The 13,858-nt window shown below is 50.1% G+C and overlaps 7 protein-coding genes across 7 annotated transcripts; 3 read left to right on the top strand and 4 right to left on the bottom strand.

Moving 5' to 3' along the window:
- Window positions 1–100: 100 nt before the first annotated feature.
- Window positions 101–1,768, top strand: Z520_06382 (uncharacterized protein; the record flags this gene model as incomplete). Its single annotated transcript, XM_016776882.1, has 1 exon — window positions 101–1,768. One exon carries the CDS (start codon window positions 101–103, stop codon window positions 1,766–1,768), a length of 1,668 nt encoding a protein of 555 aa, XP_016631727.1.
- A 146-nt stretch (window positions 1,769–1,914) lies between these two features.
- On the bottom strand, window positions 1,915–2,346 carry Z520_06381 (uncharacterized protein; the record flags this gene model as incomplete). Its single annotated transcript, XM_016776881.1, has 1 exon — window positions 1,915–2,346. The coding sequence occupies one exon, from the start codon at window positions 2,344–2,346 to the stop codon at window positions 1,915–1,917; it is 432 nt and encodes a 143-aa protein (XP_016631726.1).
- Window positions 2,347–3,774: 1,428 nt separating this feature from the next.
- Z520_06380 (uncharacterized protein) lies at window positions 3,775–4,033 on the bottom strand (the record flags this gene model as incomplete). Its single annotated transcript, XM_016776880.1, has 2 exons — window positions 3,775–3,849; window positions 3,899–4,033. The coding sequence occupies 2 exons, from the start codon at window positions 4,031–4,033 to the stop codon at window positions 3,775–3,777; spliced, it is 210 nt and encodes a 69-aa protein (XP_016631725.1).
- An 820-nt stretch (window positions 4,034–4,853) lies between these two features.
- On the top strand, window positions 4,854–8,454 carry Z520_06379 (uncharacterized protein; the record flags this gene model as incomplete). Its single annotated transcript, XM_016776879.1, has 14 exons — window positions 4,854–5,460; window positions 5,519–5,681; window positions 5,729–5,859; window positions 5,964–6,172; window positions 6,481–6,499; window positions 6,551–6,750; window positions 6,804–6,992; window positions 7,037–7,123; window positions 7,175–7,467; window positions 7,516–7,587; window positions 7,653–7,845; window positions 7,899–8,018; window positions 8,071–8,211; window positions 8,263–8,454. The coding sequence occupies 14 exons, from the start codon at window positions 4,854–4,856 to the stop codon at window positions 8,452–8,454; spliced, it is 2,616 nt and encodes an 871-aa protein (XP_016631724.1).
- Window positions 8,455–9,210: 756 nt separating this feature from the next.
- On the top strand, window positions 9,211–9,669 carry Z520_06378 (uncharacterized protein; the record flags this gene model as incomplete). The annotated part of the gene is made up of 1 exon (XM_016776878.1): window positions 9,211–9,669. One exon carries the CDS (start codon window positions 9,211–9,213, stop codon window positions 9,667–9,669), a length of 459 nt encoding a protein of 152 aa, XP_016631723.1.
- Window positions 9,670–9,897: 228 nt separating this feature from the next.
- Window positions 9,898–11,960, bottom strand: Z520_06377 (uncharacterized protein; the record flags this gene model as incomplete). Its single annotated transcript, XM_016776877.1, has 4 exons — window positions 9,898–11,191; window positions 11,243–11,505; window positions 11,579–11,688; window positions 11,750–11,960. 4 exons carry the CDS (start codon window positions 11,958–11,960, stop codon window positions 9,898–9,900), a joined length of 1,878 nt encoding a protein of 625 aa, XP_016631722.1.
- Window positions 11,961–12,817: 857 nt separating this feature from the next.
- On the bottom strand, window positions 12,818–13,539 carry Z520_06376 (eukaryotic translation initiation factor 5A; the record flags this gene model as incomplete). The annotated part of the gene is made up of 4 exons (XM_016776876.1): window positions 12,818–12,882; window positions 12,936–13,068; window positions 13,128–13,394; window positions 13,516–13,539. 4 exons carry the CDS (start codon window positions 13,537–13,539, stop codon window positions 12,818–12,820), a joined length of 489 nt encoding a protein of 162 aa, XP_016631721.1.
- Window positions 13,540–13,858: the final 319 nt, after the last annotated feature.

Genomic DNA, 13,858 nt, shown 5'->3' with positions numbered 1-13,858 from the left:
GCACCAACCTGTCTAACAGACCCTCATATTCGACTCTCAGCGTCCTTGTCATCATCACCCTTAGAAACCACGGGATCACGTCGTCACTCTTCCAGCAGTCATGGGTTCCACGATGGAGCCTCGGACTTTTGACATGCAATGGGTCAAAGGCACAGACCCGAAAGAAGGGAACTGGCCAGGCCTGCGAACTAATCAGGTTGAGAAAGACCTGGGCATGGAGATCACATGGGATGTCCCAGTCGCTCTTCGAGACGGTGTCAAGGTCTACGTCGATGTATTTCGGCCTGATTCTTTCACTGGGAAGTTGCCTATCATCCTATCCTATAGTCCTTACGGGAAACACGGGTTCAAAACATTTGATATGTTCCCTGGTGCAGATGTTCCAGCAGGCTCCGTTTCTCGTTACGCCGTTTGGGAGGGTCCCGATCCTTCCTACTGGACGCAGAAAGGCTATTGCGTGATCAATGCGGACGCGCGTGGCTCTTGGGGGTCGGAGGGGAACTGCACCATCATGAGTACCCAAGAAGGCATCGATGGCTACGACATAGTCGAATGGGCTGGTACTCTGCCCTGGTCTAATGGTCGTGTCGGGCTTTCAGGACTGTCGTATCTGTCGGTCTCTCAGTGGCGTATTGCAGAGAACAATCCTCCTCATTTGGCGTGCATTCAGGTTTTCGGCGGATTCTCCGAGGTGTATAGGGATTATAGCCACCACGGCGGGATCCCAGAAACAAACTTCGTCAAGTTCATGGAATGGTCTTGCCGCTTCTCCCATGGCTTGGTAGAAGACTGGGTGAAGATGCAAAAGGAGCATCATCTCTATGACAACTATCAAGCGGACAAGAGAGCCAAGCTTTCTCAAATCAAAGCACCTGCCTATGTCGTTGCAGACTGGGGCGACCAAGGTCTCCACACTCGGGGAAACCTTGTAGCATGGTCTGAAATATCATCCGAACAGAAGTGGCTGGAGATCCATGGGAGGAAGAAATGGCAGTACTACTACAGCAAACCCAGTCTTTTGCGACAGGAAGCGTTTTTCCAGAAATTCCTCAAGCAAGAAGCGAGCGAAGTTGATAACTGGCCAACTGTGCGTATCGAAACACGAGAGAGAGCACATCGAAACATTGCCAGAAATGAGATGGAGTGGCCTATTGCAAGGACCAGAATGGTGAGGATGTACCTCGACAATTCCACGAGCCGACTTCTTCAAGACCCTCCGAAATCGATCGGAATATCCCGTTACGCTAGTGGAGATCCAAAGGATGCCCTGTTGTTTAGCCACAAGTTCAACGAAGAGACTGAGCTTACTGGGACAATGCGTCTTCGGTTATGGGTTTCGGCTGAGCATGAGGACATGGACATTTTCGTACGAGCTGATAAACTCGACGACTCAGGAGTAGTTGTTCCATTTGTGGCCATGTCAATGATGGACGATGGACCAATGGCGCTCGGGTGGATTCGAGTAAGCCACAGAGAACTGGACCTGGAGAGAAGCACAGAGAATCATCCCTGGCTACAACATCGACGTCAGCTCTTGCTTCGACCCAACGAAGTTGCACCCGTCGACATTGAGATAATGCCGTCGTCGACCCTTTTCCATCCAGGAGACTCCCTGCGCCTCACTATCAAAGGTTCGGACACCTGGGTCTATGACCGCCGACAGATTCAGCTTCACCAAGATACGGTGAATCAAGGCCCGCATTCTCTATATACCGGCGGACCATTTGAGTCATTTCTAGTAATGCCTGTCATTGACAAGGAGACATAGTCTATTGAGTACATCTTTATCAGTGATCCAAAGCCAAGAGTGAGCCACAGTTAGGTCCGCCTCATCGTGGGCTGTCTGTGATTGATGTCATACCAAATTCACCTGTCCTCAGTACACAGGGCACGGACAAATTGATATTTTGTCTATCATGATTCATGCTTTGCTTCTTTTGCCGACCAGTACTTCACCTCGTGACATTTGTAATTCGCGATGCAACCAGCCACCATGTATGGGTCTCCCTTCGCAATTGATTCCGCTTCCTCAATGCTGCCGACATCAAGCATCCAGATCGCTCCTGTGTCATCTGCATATCCGCCAGCTGCTCTCAATTTATTGGTCTCAAGTACGGCCCTCATGTATTCGCCATGGGCCTGAAAATTGCTGGTGAGGTTCTTTGCGATGTACTCGAAGACAACGGCGACTTTCATGGCTCTCTCTTGATGTCGTTCAAAGGCGTTGGAATATGTTGATGTGAGTTGTCTGATCTGGCTTTCGACGTGAGTCTTGACATTGAGATCCAGCACAAGTAGTTTGCCAGTCAGTTCAATAAATATGCCGATGATTCCCCATTCCAGCATCTCGGCCACTAGTCGGATGACATCCGGTTGAGTTTGAGTGCCACTCGGCAGATGTAGCCGGTGGGGAACTTGAGCTGCTAGCCTAGTTCGGCAAGGCGATGACCGTATTCTCACACGCGCAAAGGATTCGGCATCACGACCAAGAGTAATCAGGAGCGAGGTTGAAGTAAAGCATAGAACTCTGTAATAGATCGTTCTTCTGAGAACACTCATCCAAGAAAACTTCCTGCGTATGCTGCCCACAGCTTCAAACGCGGCTGTTGCTGATCCTGAATCTCCACTTGTGCCCTTGCAGCGAATTGGACAGTCTTTGTAGTCTGGCCATCTTTCTCTATGATCAAAACTTTTCCCACCAAAATTAATTCTGTACCACCCATGTTACCCGTGAAAATCGTGTCCACTGTATGGCGCCGCGTAACACCAGATGCAACAGCTTGCTGGCGACAACGAATAATTTCTTTATCTGGTCAGTAGCCACTCAACGGAAAGGAAAGATGTAAGGCAAACGCAGGCTACCTTCTCTGCCTTCGAAGTTCCCATTTGGAGAATGAAATGCGCCATCCACTGTGAAGATTTCGGTGGCCAATCGATGACCAGCGCTCGATTCATTGGAATCCAGAAACTTTAGGCACCTTTCAAGCATCTCCTTGATGCTCTCAGGTATTTCAAACCTAGGGAAGATTGTGTTTGCTAGAGGAGAGACCATGGCTAGAACGTCGGATGCTCAACAATTTCACAACCCAAAGTGGACATTCATCCCACCTTTTATTGTTTTCTCGGCCAAAGGGGCGAAGAGCTCGGGGAAGGATACTATTCCGTGGGTCCCGAGAAAATAGTGTTAAGGACCTAATACTCGGGTGGAATCGTAGGTACTTATCGTTACTGATAAGTGGGGCAAGTGTAGGGACAATGCTAGAACTATACTAGCTGTACGGCTCTCGATGTAGACAGGAACTGTATCAGATAATGCTACCCCAATGGTAGGGGTAGGATTGATAACGAGGTTGACGACGGACTGTTCTTCAAGGCGAGGGCCGGTCCTGGCTATATACCTATATATTCTCTTCCTGCTCAGTGTTGCTCAGTATGGCTCAGTGCGTTCAGTACTGGGCCTGACTGAGCCAGCCTGAGCGGTCACGTGAAGAGTCGTGCTGCCTGGGGATTGGTTTTCTCTCTCCTCCCTGTGGTTAACTCACCATTCCTTCCGTTCTGGGCGTCCCCCGGTGGCATGAAGGTCAGTTCGTAACAAATAGGCAGCTGTCTCGTCAGTCCGGGAGAATCTGGATGCTGGAAATTCATAGTCACAAGAACGGTGTGTCATCTGCGGAGGCTGCTTGAACAGAGCGGAACAACTTGCGACAGACTAAATGTAAGGAGGAGGTGGCCAAGTCGTTAGTAGAGTGATAGTAGATGACAGAGGATTTCATTCTAAATATGAGTACTCTTCGGTTGCTGAAAATTACGAACATCATCAGGAAGCAAAGCGAGCATCCCTGTCGGATCCTAGATAGGAGTCAGACACTTTTGTAGATAATGGCATGAACTGACGCACAAAGTACAGGTGCATACGACGGAATTTCAGCTTTCCTTCTACTCTGGTGAGTTCCATACGGGTTGCCGCCTCATTCTCGTAGATCGAGCCATCCTCGAGCGTGATCCGGTAGTAGATAATTGCCATAATATCCATTGCATCTGGCTGAAAGAAAAACACTTTTTTGGCAGTGTGCCGATTGGTGGGGAAGTTCTCCCAGATGCCGACTATGTACTTTCTGATTTCTGACTCGACAAAGATGAGCGAGGGTTGAAATAATGCTCGATCTGACCAGCTGTGCCGCGATTCACTTTACCAAAGGCCCCAAATTCTCCATCCGAAGTGTAGTAGTCACTGTACTCAGATGCTCTTGTGGGGTCAGAGCAGTCAAGAACCGTCAGAAACTCTTCGAGGAATGTTCTGACCTCCCCTGGACACTGTGAAGGCCAAGAATCGGTTGCTGACTTCTTGGCTGGAAGGAGAGTCATACTAGCGACTTGGTCTTAATCCAACTATCGCAATGGGTAGAACTTGGTATCGCAAAAATGGTTTCGACCGCAGCATCACAATCACGATGATTTTTTGTATGATCCTGATTCACAACATTGACGAGGGTCGTCTCGACGTCTGTGTCTGGATCCGTGGTCTCCGGCCGCGGACTCTACGATCATTCTGCATCCGTGATATGCTCAAGGCTTCCATAATCTGCCGGAAGTATATTATCCGTGGCTCGATCTCGGCTTTGCTTCATCCTGGCTGATCGGCAGGCCGGTTGCGTCCCGATTCAAACCTTGATTCCGGTCTTATGCTTGACGAACTTGCCGGTGTCTGACGGAACGGTGGGGCCAACGACTGGGGCTTGGACAGATGTCGTTATCAGCGACAAGGTATCGCCAAAGGGAGCTACACATGAACTCGACCATTTCAAATATTTGCTGACGAGCTGTGCAATACGACGAGCATTGCTTTCGCCAAAATGACGCTCAAAGTTGGCATTGCCGGCATCGATGGTCAACTAGGTTCTCGCATTGCCATTGGATTGCTGAAACAACCTGGGATAAAGCTAGTTGGGTACAGTCGAGATGCCGATAACGTTGACGAATCCATCGCCGCAAGAGTCGATTTGTTCACAGGTTCGGCGCATGATTCCGATCTAATGGCGGATTTTGTCAAAGGCAGCGAAGTAGTGGTCTGCTGCTATCAAGCGGACGATAGCATCATGGTCGACGCCCAAAAGGTTTTGGTTGACGCTTGCGAAGAAGCAAGTGTTTCTCGCTACATTGCCAGCGATTGGTGTATGGACTATACAAAACTCGAGCCAGGACAACTATGGCGCAAAGAGCCAATGAAAATAATTAAGCAATACATCGAGACTAAGAAGAAAGTGAAAGGTGTTCACATCCTGACTGGTGTCTTCATGGAGACGTTTTTCAGCCCTTATTTGAAGGTTTTCGATCACTTCACAAACACATTCAATACATGGGGAGACGGCACGGAGCTTTGGGAAGCGTGTTCCTACGAGGACGTCACTCGATGGACAATCGAGATCATACGAGATCCATCATCAGTAGGTGTCATACGATGTAAGTTCGCTCCGTCCACGAGCTTTCGACAAGGCACCACTGACACCTGATCTGTCAGTAATCGCAGACCGAAAAACGTTGCCCGAGATTGCTGCAACGTATGAGGAAATATACCGCACGAAAGTTCACGTCAACAATCATGGCACTCTGACGGAGCTCTTTGAGCGAATGCACGAGCTACGTGACAGGTCCCCAAACGATATTGGCAGTTATTTACCTCTGTGAGCAACGACGTCCTCATGTTCCTTTTCGGTAACTAACAGCCCAGCTTCTATAAATATTACACATTGAACGGTCAAACTTTGGTTGGACCAAATTTGGATAACCACAAGTATCCTTCAGTTGTAGCGGGAAACTGGGAAGATTATATGCGCAATCGTACACCTGAGCAGTTGGTGGGTGCGTTTGCGGTTCCTCAGAGCCAAACACTCCCACAAAACTCACTGACAACCGCTGAAATCGTATCTGGTCGAGATACTGGAGTCTATGCCTGAGGCTAGTAGGTTCGGGAGGAGTACGGCTCACGAAAGTGTTTGGTCCCAAGAGCCAAATCAAACGGCGAGATAGTTATGAATTGAAATTCTCTAAGACAAGACTAAACTTGCTTGCTCGAAGTTTTGTTGCTCACAGTTTTAGACCTCTCAAAACTTCGGATGAGCGAGCTACTCCGCAACACTCTGCCCCCGTAAATCCCCATGGGGCCCCTGTTGCGGTAATAAGGTTTCTGATCCGAGTCCTGATCCGAGTCCCGACTGGTCTAGGTTGTGGCGTCGATGTCGTTCCGGCGACAATTTCCTGGAGGCGCATATCTCTCCTCAATTGGGGCACTGAGCTGGGCCACCAAAAGGCACAATATGTACAGCTATTGAACATAACACTACATTCGTAGACAAGAACACTTCTGATACTTGGAAAGCCTCCCCCAGCAAACTTGATACGGATTTCCAGTTACCCGTCATGAGATTGAACCTATTCGGTCGAGGACGTCCTCTCCGCTGGGCTGTGACATTCACTTGTCAGCTCTCTTTTCTTTTCTTTGGTGAGTTCATCCACCGAAGTCTGAGCACGATCCACTGATGTGTATGATTAGGCTATGACCAAGGCTTCATGGGCGGCGTCATAACGGTGCCGAACTTTCAGAAGACCTTCAACCATCCTAGACCAGTTATCATTGGTATTACGCTTGCCATATTTTCACTCGGCGCACTGTTTGGATGCATCTTCAATGTGATATTTGGAGATCTCCTGGGAAGACGGAAAAGCATAGGTTTGGCCATGGTTTGGGTCTGCGTACGTCTCCGCCTGTTGACCGGAGATCACACATTACTGATTCCTCCCTGAAGATAGGCGCAGTTCTACAAGCTTCCTCGTATCAACTTGCTCAACTCATGGTCGGACGTTTTGTCGGTGGCTTCGGGGTCGGGATTGTGTCCGCGACCGTGGCAATGTATCAAGCTGAGATGTGTGAAGCGCACATAAGAGGTCGCTTGTTCTGCTCACAGCTCATCTTTGTTACGCTCGGGGTCATACTGGTTGGTGTCCCCCTGCCACGACGTATACTTCTAACAGACGATAGGCCTTGTACCTTGACTATGGCATGATTCACACCACAGGCAGCGCTAGCTGGAGGGTTCCAGTGGCGGTTCAACTCATATTTGTCTTGGTAATGCCCACAGAATTATCTTTGTAGGTTGTGTGACTAATTTCCTTCTAGATCTGTGCCATATGTATCCTTGGGCTTCCAGAATCTCCACGCTGGCTCTACAGTCGGGGACGAAGCCTAGAGGGCCTGAGGGTTCTCTGCGATATCTACGATCGAAATGAAGACGACCCCAAGATCAGGAGTGAGCAACTCGAGATCCTCAGATCAATCGAGCTGGAGCTCGCTGGAAGCCACTTCGCATGGAAGCACGTCTTCAAACAAGACACCGTCCGCACATCGCGCCGTATACTGGTCTCGTGTGGTGTAGTGGTTATGAACCAATTAGCCGGAATCAACTTGCTTATGTAGGAAGACAAGCTATCCTATCTGGGTCATGTACTAATGTTTCACAGATACTACATGCCGACGATTCTGATAGGGAGCATCGGTACTTCCGTGGATAATGCCATTTTGATAACTGGATGGTGAGTTTTCTTTCGTTTGACGTTGGTTTGCTCGCTTCGCAAAAGGTTGATGAATTTTGTCACAGCGTTGGAGTCCTACTTTGCCTGTCAACAGGGTTAATTACAGCACTCGTTGACCGCGTCGGACGTCGAGGCCCCTTACTCTATGGAAGCCTTGGATGCGGTATAAACATGATGATCATCAGTATACTACTTGCTTTGAAAGATAGCACCGACTCGAAGGGGTTGGCTGCTGCATCGATCGCATTTTTCTTCTTGGTTTGTCCATCCCAGCTGGGCAGTGTGCGTGGTCACTAAGCTTTTTGCCACAGTTCGCATTCTTCTACGCGATAGGCACAGGCACGCTTGCTTGGGGCTTCGCGGCCGAGCTACTTCCTCTGCACTCCCGCGGAACTGGAACGGCGGTGGCGGCAGCGGGTAATTGGCTGGTCGTATGTGTCACCCATTGGCACGTACATTGATGGTACTAAGCTGAAAATGCAGAACTTTGGTATTGCCATGCTGAGCCCGGTCCTTATCAGCACCATTTCGTGGAAGACATACTTGATATTCATGTCTTTCAATCTCACGGCTGTACCACTCATCTACTTTTTTGTTCCAGAGACAATGAACCTGACGCTCGAGGTAAAAGCATCCATGATTTGATTTCAATTTTGGATGGCTAATTGTGCTCAGGAAATCGATCTCATCTTCGTCGATCCACATACGTCGCCGGTCGCCGCCGCCAAACGACTTCAGCAGACTAGAATCAGAAATCTAGAGCTCGGTCAGAGGGCATTCGTGGAGAAATTTGAAGAAGCCATACAGGCAACAACTGTTCATCACGAAATCAGTACTCAAGAAGATCCGGTGCCGCAAAAGAAATGAAAAGAGACACTCAGCCTAGCAGATGCTCAGTTCTGTTGATCTGATAGAGCGTCAAAAGCATTTCTTCATTGGATTAAAGCAGCGAAAATGACAACCTTGAAGACGGCTGCGGGTTTCGGTCTCCTGTGCTAATGCGGCGGGGGTTTGACCACGCACCACAAAAGTTGAGAGTAAGCTATAAGACTGCCGGACGCTGGGTGCGCCGCCTGCAGATTTCCCAGACTTTGGCGAATTCACCACCAAGAACTTCTACGTATTGTCCGAGCAATAAATATACGTATTAGGTCTTTGATCGGTTTAGTAAAATAACCCCTTAGGGTATTTAATTAGTCCGCGCGCCCGCGCGCTAACCGACCAATCAGCGCTTGCGCTTGGCAAACGCAGTCTGAGAAGCTGCAGTGAGACAAGGCTGCTCGACGTCACTTGTGCCGCGGCCCTAAGAGGCGGAAGCTGTAACATAATTACCCCGGTTGGTAGAAAAATTGTCGCTTCGAACAAGATGGTTTCGGACGACCCTGCTCGGATCTCACGATTAAAACTCCTTCCTGCGCAAGTCGTTTTAATCTCACTGTTCGACTGACAATGTCATCCAAACAAGCAGCTTCGTCTTTACAGCAATGTCTCCGCACATTCTCAGCTTCTAGAAGAGCCACCTGCTCATCCAGAGCAGTCCGCCGAAGCACCCCGCAACAGAGAGGTCTTGCCTCAACACAGCATCAGTTTCTCTCCCACAGGTCTCATGCGTGTGACCTCTTCATGCCGCGCCTCCGACAGCCAAAGCGACATTTCACCACGACATTAGTCGTCCAGAAGGAAGAAAACTCCACGTCCACCTCCGCCGCGGAGCCGCGATCGACGCTCTACACCTTCACAGACATGCAGACCCTCACATCCCGCCCGGACCCAAAACGGGTCGTAATCGACGTCCGCGAACCCTCCGAGTTAAAATCCACGGGGAAGATCCCCGGCGCGCACAACCTCCCTATCAAGTCCGCGGCCGACGGCTTCTTTCTAGGCCCCGAGGAGTTCGAAGAAAGATTTGGCTGGGAGAAACCCTCGCCGAAGGATGAGGTCATATTCTATTGTAGGGCAGGGGTGAGAAGCCGGGCGGCGGCGAGATTGGCTGGGCAGGCTGCATTTGGCGGCAAGATCAGCGAATTTCCTGGAAGCTGGATTGAATGGGAGGAGAAAGGCGGAGAGGTGGAAAAGGTGTAATGAGGCTGGCCGAAATCGAGAGCCTGCAGTTGCGACACAGTGCATATATCTGCCGCCGTTTGTACGGCTAAATGAAGCGAGGCACAGACTCGGCTGCCCTAGGCACCTTCAACATTGTACAGTCGCTAGGTTGAAAGGCTGTACAGACCTGCAAGCTGCTTTCACGAATAATGAAGCGATAAACCCAATACACAAGCAGGAATGCTATCTTCACGGCCACCTACAGTCTCAGACTCCGTGTGGTGAGTGCAGCAGCATTTCCGTGTCAACAACCCCTTCGACATCATCCTCGACATTCGGTGACTGCCCAATCTCCAGGCCCTCCATATCTCTCGCCAGCTTCCCCGGAGGACTCGTCTCAGGGATGAAATCCATGTCTTCACCGGTGTCTGGACCGTCCTTGTCCTCATGATCTTCACTCTGCTCCAGATCCTCGCCAAACGCATCTTCCCTTCTCCTATCTGCAAGCCACTGTTCTATTTTCTCCTCCGTACGATTCACAGCCAGCAAAAGGGCCTTGACACTCAGACAAGCAGTCTCGGCCGCTTCTTGGTGGAACATCTTCACAACAGCACCATCTGGCGCCTTATCCAGGTCGTCGACTTTGGGGTATCGAGGGTATCGAGACCCGGGGCGAAGGACATCCAAACTGCGCTCACTTTCTTCTTCAAGAGTTATGGCCCGTCGTGCCTTCAGAGAGGACTGGACCTGCATAATCCGCGCATTCATCCATGACTCTTCCTCTTGATCGGCTTCCCCATTCTCTGCCAGTGTCTTCTGGTGCTCGGGAACGTCATGGAGGGGAAACATGTCGAGAATATCTTTCTCGATGCCTTGTTCTTGCGCTTGGTCTGTTGTTGAAGTATGTTTGCTTGTGATCCACGTCTTCTGGTACCAGTCCATATACTTGTCCAGTTGTTGATCAGTCATATCGAGGATATCACTGTCTTTGACATGGATCTCCGATCCTGGCTTGAAGCCGTTGGCGTCTTCGCCAGCTTGAGTCCGCTTGTCAAAGTTCGCTTTGGCTTCCAGCCAGGATGGCCAATTCATGTTTAGCGTTGTTGGATCATTGGGATCTTGTGGATAGCGCTTTACATTCTCCGAGTCGAACGGGAAGAGGAGCTTTGTGGCAACAACGACGAGAGAGATGAGCTGGCTCTCTGGGTATGTTGTTGGCTGACGCCTCGTTGGCTGCGACGATTCTGTAACATCAGCATAGCGGAACTCATACTTGATGATGGTATTTAGCCCCCGAGCAACGCTGTAGATCTCGAGCGGCAGGGCAAGTTGGCGGACATAGTCGAGAAGGAAGAGATTCAGATTGATCTGCGGCATTACCATGCCGAACGAGGCGCTGTACCATCTTGCGCGGTGATACACGGCTTTCTGGAGCTCATCAGGTCCCAACAGCCGTAGCGTATCCAAGGCTTGGTGATACTCTCCCGGCAATCTGTCCTTCATGTCCTGGGGAATGTACCTGATGGCGCGGATGAAAGGAACCTCTTCTTCGAGGATCCATCTATTCGAGGCCCCGGTCAGCGAGAGCTCACAAATGTCGAGGGTGACTTACTTCAAGACCTTAGCTAGACCAATTGGTCTCCTTAACATGACAATGCCCAGATAGTTCAAAGCTATCGTATCAATCAGCGTAGGGTAGCTGTGTGCTGCTTTGTTCCCCTCGGGCTCACGCCTCACATCGGCATCAAGATCGGTATCCGTATCGTTGCCAGAGCTAGCTGTCGTGTCCGCATTTTGCATTGCCTCTGCGTGGCTGTCGCCGAGACGATGTTCTAGCTTCGAAAGCCATAACGCCCACAGATCCCGGACAATTGCCTGGGTTGTTGCAGTTAGAAGAAAACACAATGAAGGTGCCAATCCAGTGAACTAGAGTTATTGTACCACTTACCCACAACTCTGCCGGCAATCCTTTTTGATGGACCAGCACATAGCATTGTTTCCAAAGGATGAACTGCCATGATTGAAGGAAGAGCTGGTAAGCCTTGGCTCCGCGAAGCACTGTTTTGACCTGGATGGTCAGCTGGCTGGGCTAGGACTGAACTCGCTTCACGGATAACACCTGGCTCAGTCGAATTTGACATGCCTTTGGATATCTTTTGCTTCTTTCTGATTTCCTTCTTCCTCACCACTGTGCCCTGCCTCCCGAAATCGGCGTCGTCCTCAGCAGTCGCAAGGCCCAGACCCTGATCGTGTCCATTTGCACAGAAGATTCTACCGTCCTCGTCGTAAAATTCCGTTGAGCCACATATCCCGCACTCTTCTCCGTCCATGTTGGCCGGGCATAAACGAACACAATCTCGCGGACATGGCGGTCTAGGCCTGGTCGAGGCCGATGTTCCAAACGACCGGAACGGTGAGAAGCGGTTGAGTTCTGTGATGCCACATACACAGCTTGGGTTCTTTCGATATGGAGGCTTCGGGGGCCTATAGCACCCGCCAAGATTGAAAGACTAAGACAGGATTCACTGGATCTAATTAGTGTCAGGAATAACCGAACTGACCGCTTTAGAGCATAATGAAGAAATCCGCTGACGAACTTGGATGTAGATGCCGCCGCTTTTGGAGTCTTCCCCTCAGTTCCAACCCAAGCGAGCACAGGTCTTGGGAGAGTGTGCCTTGTATTCACTGCCAATGTTACAAGTCGGACTAACAGCAGATTTATGAAGAATCTACAACGACTTTGCCAATGAAAGTTTGGTAAGTGATGGTGGCGAGAGACAGGCAAGAACGGTGAACAGTGGCGAAACCAATCAGCGATCAGGTATTTCTATATACAGCCAGGAAGACAGTGGCTGAAATATCAATAGAACCCCTGAAACACTCGCATTGTAAGCAGGGCTGTTGTGGTTCGGTAATTGCTCTGTTATTTGTCTAGCTACCACTTTTCAAAATGCAGAAGGATGCTGGTCCGTCGTAAAATGAAAAACAGTCGCTTTTTCAGGGCAAGCCACAGATCTATGGCCCAGCTGCCTCCAGACAAGTTCGTATCTTTCCGCCTACTCTGATTTTCGGCATGTGCAAACTTGCCCAACACCAAGAACGCTGAAGTATGACCTGGGTTTCCTGATCCATAAATACATCAGTCGTGAAGAGGGGTCGCAGATCTGCTGGTTGACTCGAGGGCCGCTTATTTGGGGGCTTCCTTAGCATCGACAGCAGCCTCCTCGCCCATGGCGGTCAAGACAATGACGTCTGAAGAGGCATTAGTGATCCGATGCAGATATCTTCCAAAGTGGTTTACTCACTGGTGTCCTTCTCATCGGTGCGGAAGAGTTTCTCAATCTTTTCGCCAACTTCGCCCTCGGGCATCTTGACATCGTCCTTGGTGGAACCATCGTCGGACATGAGGGACAAGAAACCGTCATCAGTAATGTCAAGCTGCCGTCATCATCAGCATTCTCGGCTTGCCATGTGCCGCCTAGAATCCATTCTCTTACCAATTGGTATTCGCGGCGAGTGACGTTTGGAACGTCCATGTTGTGGGTGGAAGGAGAGAGATCTTCCATCTTTCGACCGGTGAAGATGTCGAGGGCAACCAAGTGGACCTTGGCGTGGCCGTGTTTGCCAGTCTTGGAGGTGGACATTTCGACAATCTTGCATGGGCGACCCTTGATGACAACATGACCGTTCTTTCTCAAGGCGGAACATTGCATCGGGTAGGTGGCCGAAGCTCCGGCATCGGCGGACTCAAAGGTGTGCTCATGCTGGAAACAGGAGATGTCAGTGTCTGGTGTGACGAGGAGAGGAAACAGCCCAGCCATCTGTACATGCGGCGTCTGGTTGCGCAAATTACGAAAGGCGGGGGATTTCCCTGCAGAGGCTTACCTGCGCGTCGTTGTTTTCCGCCATGGTGAAAAGCTGAAAAGATGTCGCTTACAAAAAGAGAGGAAGATATAGTGATGGAAAGGATGATATCAAACGAAGAGCCACAAATTCTCGAAAGAGAGGGATGGATGAGGAGAAGGGAACCCAGGCCTGGCCAAGGGAAAATATCGTTTTGCAGGAAGTGGGATCGTGGACCACTGCAGGCAGAGGGGCAACTTGCCGCCCAATCGATAACCGCCCGCTAACCTGGTTTGGAGTGTCGGTCTTGGCACGTCTGTGTGAAAACTCACAACAACTTGGAACAACGCCACCCACCAGACGTTGTCAAGTGTTGACATCAAAA

This window comes from Fonsecaea multimorphosa, assembly GCF_000836435.1.
Source record: "Fonsecaea multimorphosa CBS 102226 unplaced genomic scaffold supercont1.12, whole genome shotgun sequence".
NCBI classification, from domain to species: Eukaryota; Fungi; Ascomycota; class Eurotiomycetes; order Chaetothyriales; family Herpotrichiellaceae; genus Fonsecaea; species Fonsecaea multimorphosa.
The sequence above is the reverse complement of the archived record's forward strand: the minus strand, read 5'-3'. Positions and strand labels throughout refer to the sequence as shown.